This window comes from Herpailurus yagouaroundi, unplaced genomic scaffold (genome assembly GCF_014898765.1).
Source record: "Herpailurus yagouaroundi ecotype Mexico unplaced genomic scaffold, PumYag 203, whole genome shotgun sequence".
NCBI classification, from domain to species: Eukaryota; Metazoa; Chordata; class Mammalia; order Carnivora; family Felidae; genus Herpailurus; species Herpailurus yagouaroundi.
Window position 1 is genome coordinate 13,180,297 of NW_024412434.1, and position 8,064 is coordinate 13,188,360.

Below are 8,064 nucleotides of genomic sequence, written 5' to 3' on the forward strand. Positions count from 1 at the left end.
ACCTAATACGATAGGCTTGAATATGGGATGTGGCTCTGTGTTTATTCTAGGTGTGCGTCAGAGAGCCTCAGAGATGAACGTGCCTTTGAGCGCAAGTGCGCGTAGAAGCTGGGAGATGCAGATCAAACTGATCTAGATTTTTTTTTTAATTTTTTTTTTCAACTTTTTTTATTTATTTTCGGGACAGAGAGAGACAGAGCATGAACGGGGGAGGGGCAGAGAGAGAGAGGGAGACACAGAATCGGAAACAGGCTCCGGGCTCCGAGCCGTCAGCCCGCAGCCCGACGCGGGGCTCGAACTCACGGAGCGCGAGATCGTGACCTGGCTGAAGTCGGACGCTTAACCGACTGCGCCACCCAGGCGCCCCTGATCTGATTTTTATATGCAGTAATTTATTTAATCGTAAAGGTTAGAGGAATTGTAGGATGTCATCTGCATGGGGCGGGGGGAACCTTGATGATTTCCTGTACAGTATTCAGAGTTTCTTTATCATGTTCATAACCTGAATAATAGTATCCACTCTGTTCCATGGTGCTCTGTTGGTTTACACGGATTTTTTTTTTAATATTTTTAAAAATTTTTTAATGTTTATTTGTTTTTAAGAGAGAGAGATAGTGTGAACAGGAAAGGGGCAGAGAGAGAGGGAGACACAGAATCCGAAGCAGGCTCCAGGCTCCGAGCTGTCCGCACAGAGCCCGACGCAGGGCTCAAACTCACAAACCATGAGATCGTGACCCAAACCGAAGTTGGATGCTTAACCAACTAAGCCACCCAGGCTCCCCCCCAAAGATATTTTTTTAATGTTTATTTATTTCTGAGAGTGACAGAGCATGAGCAGGGGAGGGGCAAGAGAGAGGGAGATACAGAATCCAAGGCAGCCTCGAGGCTCTGAGCTGACAGCACAGAGCCCCCCCATGCGGGGCTCGAACTCACGAACCGCGAGACCGTGACCTGAGCCGAAGTTGGATGCTTAACCGACTGAGCCACCCAGGTGCCCCGTTACACAGAGATTTTGATTAAAAAGACTTCATTTACTGGCAAGACTTGTAAAAGATGGGCCAGGATGAGAATAATCCGAGCACAAAGAGGGGTTGAGCAGCCAGACTGAAACTGGTGTGCACCCCCCACCCCCAGGGCTGGGGACATGCCCCCCGGGGCCTCCAAAATAGCGACGCAGAGCCTGCCTCAGTAGACGCCAGTCCAATGCCTGCCGGTGAGTTTGGAGGACAAAGCCGACAGGTGCAACGGTGAAGTCTCTTATGAGAGTTTTAAATGAGAAGAATTGTTACTATTACCACTGTCGCCTGCAGGAGGAGGGAATGTAGGGCAGCACAAGGCATTGTGTGACGTGTTTCAAAATACTTTCATCTCTAATCTTGACAGTAACCCTCCTTCATGGTAGGAATTACGGTGCTCATTTTCCAGAAAATGAAACTAAAATGAAAAGTGATTTAATAGCTTGCCCGAGATCCCACAGCTGCTGAACGGAGACACCAGGAGGCACATACATTCTTTCCAGCTCCCACACCCGTGGTCTTTCTACCACGTTCACACGAGGTAGACTCCCGTAGTCTCCAGGTTTTTAAGACTCCACCCAAGGTCTTTCTTCAGAGGGGAGGGACAGCAACCCTTTTTATTTCCTTCAATCAGAGGTAAGAGGTTTTATTTTCAACCAATGGCTCTTTACCCTCTGTTTTGTATCCACAAAACTCAAGTTAATTTGCTGGGGTTTTTTTAAATGTTTATTTTTGAGAGAGAGGCAGAGAGACAGAGTGCAAGCGGGGGGAGGGGCAGAGAGAGAGGGAGACACAGCGTCCGAAGGAGGCTCCAGGCTCTGAGCTGTCAGCACAGAGCCCGACGTGGGGCTCGAACTCACGAACTGGGAGATCACGACCTGAGCCGAAGTCAGACGCTTAACCGACTGAGCCATCCAGGTGCCCCAATTTACTATTTTTTGAAAGGAGACAAATAGAAAACGTTCCACTGATCTGACTTCAAATTAAGAACAAATTGAAGTGACATTCTACTCAGAAAAATGTATCAAATTAAAATGTGTGGCTCAGTTAGGGTCAGTATGGTAAAAAAACAAACAAACAAACAAACAAAGGCAAGAGCATCTTTAAAACCTGCCACAACTCTGGGTGGCACAAGTCAAACTCATTTTCTGATGCTGTCCATCTTTAATGATAAAAATAAAGGTCTTTTTTTTTTTTTTTCTCTTAAGATGGTTAAATATTATCGGAGTTGATTATTGACAGTGCTTACCACTAAAATGTTTGAAAGGGCATTTTGTTGTTATACAATGCCCATTGTAAAATGAAAAAATTCAAACAATATAATTTTTTTTTAAAAAAAAAAGGGAAGAAAGCAAAATTACCCAAAATTCCATTATTAATACGTGGTAACCATTCTTCCAGGCCCCTCCCTGTAAATATGCACAACGTGTGTGATCTTAACAATTTTTACAATTTTGGAATCTTACTATTCGTGCTGTTCACGTCCTAGAGATTTCACATACATCTCAAGGACCTAAAAGAGCTTTTTTTGCAATATTCTTTCTCCCTTCATTTTAAAGAGAGGAAAAACCTAGCTTTCCTTTGAAAAGTGCAGTGGGGGGCGCCTGGGTGGCGCAGTCGGTTAAGCGTCCGACTTCAGCCAGGTCACGATCTCGCGGTCCGTGAGTTCGAGCCCCGCATCGGGCTCTGGGCTGATGGCTCGGAGCCTGGAGCCTGTTTCCGATTCTGTGTCTCCCTCTCTCTCTGCCCCTCCCCCGTTCATGCTCTGTCTCTCTCTGTCCCAAAAATAAATAAACGTTGAAAAAAAAAAAATTTAAAAAAAAAAAAAAAAAGAAAAGTGCAGTGGGACCCATTTTATAAAGATCTGCTTTCAAGGAGAAGTGTCTCCATCTTGTGGCCCTTTAGAGGACAGTCACCAATACTTCTGGACTCCTGTTGTGTTTTTGCAACTTTAATCAGAAGTGGCGTCAAAGCTTGGCCAGTGGCCTTGATGAAATCCAACAACAGGCCAGAGAATCTCCATCTGACCCGGCTACGGAGCAGGATCAAGCTCTCTGGCGTGGCACCTTCCCTTCATGCACTGCTCTGGCGGGCCGCCTAGCCCGAGACATCAGAGTGGTGGGTGGGAAACAAAAACTAAGACTAGAGCCAGCCGTCCCAACTTCCCACACTGAGCTCTCTCCACAGTTTCCTCTTTAATCACAGCTTCAACGCTGTACTTTAATAACACCGTTAAAAGAGCTGATCTTCGTGGCCAAGTGACTCTCCCTCAACCTCATGAAATCAATCACCTGGGCTTCTGGGGAGGAAGGCAGAGGCCTTAGGGAGGGTGTGATTTCTCTCTAGAGGCGTGAGCAAATAGGCCAGTCACTTGCCCTCTGGTCTAACACTATTATGTCCAAGACTTGACTGTACAAATTGGTTGGGAATGTTAGGAAAAAATACCTCTTTGGAGATAAAAGTTGAATTCTCTTATCTGTGTAAATGTGAACGCGGATCCTGTGTCAGGCAGTATGAACGTGGTCATTTTCTGTAACTAGGACCTTAACGGTTGGAGGGTTTCACTTTGTCTGCCCACCGTAGGCTGAAGAGTTAGGGTTTACATCTGAATGAGCACCTTTTGAGCGCATGCTTTGTTCCTGTCTCTCTCTCTCCTATGCAGTATATAGTAGAATGTCACGGGATCACCCTTCTTCCTCAGTTCCTGGGCATGTACCGGCTTAATGTGGACGGAGTGGAAATATACGTGATTGTTACGAGAAATGTGTTCAGCCACCGTTTATCTGTATATAGGAAATACGACTTAAAGGTAAGACTGTGTGAATTTTTATTAAGTAACTGACCAAATGCTGTAATTGATCCCGCCAAATGCTTATTTGCTGCTCAGAGCTTAACGCCACCAGGCAGTTAGCCCCACAGTGCTGTCCTTCGAGTTAAACAAGAATCACTTGTGGGCTTTCCCAGAAGACCGTTGCACGTTGGGAAATAGCACATCTGATTTTTTTCGACAAGTTATTTGTTGAACACCAGCCAGGTGCCAGGCACGGCTTTGGCGCTGGGAACGGTGTGATGGGCAGAACAGACCAATGCTGTCCATACTCAAAGGAGCTGATACCGTGGTGGGTAAAGGTGGACAGTAAGTAAAAGCAGTGAGTAAATCCCACAGCATGTTAAGAAGGGCTGAGTGCGATGGACAGAGGTAAAGAAGGGGGAGAATGGGGAAGGGATGCGGCTTACACAGGGTGTCAGGGAAGGTTTCACTGAGACGACACGGAAGCCGACCCGGGGGAGGAGGGCGTGAGCTGAGAGAACGGCATTCCCAGCAGAGGGCGCAGGGCCTGAGGCCGGCTGTTTCAGAGACCTTGAGGGACAGGCACACCACTGGAATTCTGAGTGGAGTGGGGTGAACCGATTCTTGGATCGCCGACCTGGGGGGAGAACGTCCAGGTTGGGAGCTGGCAAGCTGCGACCTGCCTGCATGGCAAATCCGACTTGGCCATTTTTGTAAATAAAGTTTTATTGGAACGCTGCCACGGCCAGTGTTTCTGTATCACGGGTGGTTGTTTTTGTATTACAGCAACAGGGTTACCTTGTACCACAGCAACTGTTTTGCAGACCCCAAAACCTAAAACAGCCAACCAGCTGACCCTTTTTAGAAAAAGCTTGCCACCCTTTGGCCTTTACCAGGAGATTGCGAATTTTTTTTTTGTTTGTTTGTTTTTTAATCTCAGACTCCTTCGTTCTTAAAAGAGGACCCCTAATACAGCCCCTATGGTACGTCCTCAAAAAATTAAAATAGAATGGCCACATGACCCCGTAACTGCACTGGGTATTTACCCAAAGGATACAAAACACTAATTAGAAAAGATACATGCACCCTGTGTTTCTTGTAGCGTTATTTACCATAGCCAAGATATGGAGGTGAGTGGATAAAGATGTGGTGTATTCACACACACACACACACACACACACACACACACACACACTGGAATATTACTCAGCCATAAAAAAAGAATGAAATCTTGCCATTTATGACAGCACGGATGGATTTAGAAGGTATAATGGGAAGCGAAAGAAGTCAGAGAAAGACAAATACCATACGATTTCGCTCATGGAATTTAAGAAACAAACAAAAAGAGGGACCAAAAAAAAAAAAGTCTTAACCAAAAAGAGCGAACTAATGGTTACCAGAGGGGAGGTGGGTGAGGGATGGGTGAAAGAGGTAAAAGGGATTAAAAGTACAGTTACCACGATGAGCACTGAGTAATGTATATAGAAGTGCTAGGTCACTGTGTTGTACACCTGAAACTAATGTAACATTGTATGCTGGTTATATTGCAATTACAATTTGTAAAAAAGAGGACCCCAAAAAGCTTTTGCTTGTATAGGTTATATCTACTGCTATTTAATGTTAGAAATTAAAATAAAATTTTTCTTTAGGTTTATTTATTTTGAGAGAGAGAATCCCGAGCCGGCTCCATACCGTCAGCATAAAGCCCAATGCCAGACCCAAACCAGAAATCATGAGATCATGACCTGAGCTGAAATCGAGAGTCTGACGCTTAACAAACTGAGCTCCCCAGGCACCCCTGAAATAAGAGATTTTTAAATGCTTGCTTCATTTAAAATAAAAGACGATTATTACGTGTTAGCATGTTTTTATGAAAAATAGCTGTATCTTACAAATCAAAAAATTTAGTGAGACAGATGGCCGTGTTGTTTTTTTTTTTTTTTTTTTACATTTTTTGCAAATCTCCTTAATATCTGACTTAATCTGAGACAACTGGAATGTCATAGCTGGTTGTGCTGTCAGCCTGCTAACGATGTTACTTGATTGAAGTGTTGAAGAAAGTCCGACCTTACAAAGATACGTGGTTGGAAAGCGGGAGGCTGGGTGTTTTAAGAACTTTCTCAGAAATTTGCAGAGACTCTTCTTTGATATTACACCAAAACTTGACAAGTAGCAATTTCTTAAAGCTCAGTTACAATGTGGAATCTGCAATCACATCAGTGAATTTTCTGTACTTATTTCTGTATAATCTACAGGTGCATTTACATATAGCCGTCCGAAGACATCATGCTTTGGTCATTTGGAACAGATGGTTCACTGAGTTTCGTGCTCTTCCAGATATTGACACATTTCATTATACAGTGTCAAGGAGTCATGGGGCACCGGGCTGGCTCAGTTGGTTAAGCTCTGACTCTTGATTTTGGCTCAGGTCATGATCTCATAGTTCTTGGGATCCCACCCCCATTAGGCTCCGAGATGACAGCACAGCTCCCTCCCTCCCTCCCTCTCTCCCTCTCTCTCTCTCTCTCTCTCTCTCTCTCGCTCGCTCTCTCACTGTCCCTTCCCTGCTCATGTGCCACACATGCTCTCACGCTCACTCTCTCTCTTTCCCAAAATAAATAAATAAACTTAAAAGTCACATCAATATCACCACAAGTCTCATCAGTACGGAGAAGCTGTCATACTCACAGTGATGGATAAAAGTTTCTTCAAACTCTGATTTCTACTCAAAAGCTCAAATTTTACCATCAGCAGCAAGCCCTGGGAACTGTTTTCTGTGATGTGCCAGCACACAGCAACCCCCCCCCCCCCCCCGCATCCCCGCAGCTTTGTTCTTCTTTGAGCAAATACCTACCAAATGCCCGGATCGGAGTAAAGACATTGCCACTTGATCTTCCAAGCAAAAATGTTGTTGTGATGGAAAAAAGTGGCTAGTTGAGCTCATAACTCAAACCACCACAAAAATGTTCTTTTTTTTAATGTTTCTTTATTTTGAGAGAGAGTGCGTGCGCACGTGCACGCGTGAGCAGCATTGGAAGAACCGAGAGAGGGGAAGAGATAGAACCCCAAGCAGGCTCCGTGTTGTCAGCGCAGAGCCTGACGCGGGGCTCCGTCCCACGACAGTGGGATTGTGACCCGAGCCGAAGTCAAGAGTCAGACGCCTAACCCACTGAGCCCCCCGGACAGCCCCCGTCACAAAAATGTTCTTAAAACATTTCTTCTTGGGGCGCCTGGGTGGCGCAGTCGGTTAAGCGTCCGACTTCAGCCAGGTCACGATCTCGTGGTCTGTGAGTTCGAGCCCCGCGTCAGGCTCTGGGCTGATGGCTCGGAGCCTGGAGCCTGTTTCCGATTCTGTGTCTCCCTCTCTATCTGCCCCTCCCCCATTCATGCTCTGTCTCTCTCTGTCCCAAAAATAAATAAAAATGTTGGAAAAAAAAATTAAAAAAAAAACATTTCTTCTTGATAAACGGGAGTGTTTTCTATATTGTCCCACAAAGAATACTGAAAAGGTATTGACTCCACGGTCAAGATTTACTAACTTCATTGCTTCAAGGACATGTTTGTACATACATGTAATATGTATAGTTTTGTATGTATTTTACGACCGACAATATCGGTGAGTACCACTGATGCCACTGGATTTATGCTGAGATGCCCACAGTTTTACCCATTATTTTTTTTCAATATCCGTGCAAATATCAAGACAGTGAAAAAAGTAGAACGTGTCTCAATGTTATTATAAAGATAGTTTTGACTCTGCAGACCATGAAAGGGTCTTGGAACCCCAGGATGCTCAGCACACTTTGAGAAATGCTAGTCTAAGGGAGAGAAAGTGGTTTAGGCTGATCTCCTGCCCTCTGAAGTTCAGATAAACTGTATAAGCTTCCCAAGTACAGCCTTCCTCTGTCCTGCCTCCTAGTTGAGGCAGTTTTGTTCTCTGGAATTGCCCCTGGTGGAGATCCCAGCCACCCTCCAGGGTTCCTTGTACCTCTCTCCCACGAAGCTTTTGCAGTGCTCCTTAGAGGAAGGAGGACTCCATTCACTGGCCTGACTCCCCCCATATAATAAGCCAGAGTGACCTCTGAAGCCACATGTCCTGGTTTTATCACTTGTCAGCTGTGTATGTGTTGCTGAACCTTTCCTGAGCCTCAGTTTCTTCATCTGTAAAACAGGGATAATTTTACCTACCTTTGCTAGGTGAGGAAGGACCCATATATATATATGTATATATATATATATGTATATATATATATATGT

At 45.0% G+C, this 8,064-nt stretch overlaps 1 protein-coding gene across 2 annotated transcripts in view; it reads left to right on the top strand.

Annotated features, from left to right (window-relative positions):
• Window positions 1–8,064, top strand: part of PIP4K2A (phosphatidylinositol-5-phosphate 4-kinase type 2 alpha) — a 197,082-nt gene that overhangs the window by 154,699 nt on the left and 34,319 nt on the right. For both annotated transcript variants that reach the window (XM_040451242.1, XM_040451243.1), the window contains exon 5: window positions 3,679–3,825. In XM_040451242.1, the coding sequence (XP_040307176.1) occupies window positions 3,679–3,825 (147 nt within the window). The remainder of the gene's footprint in view (window positions 1–3,678; window positions 3,826–8,064) is intronic.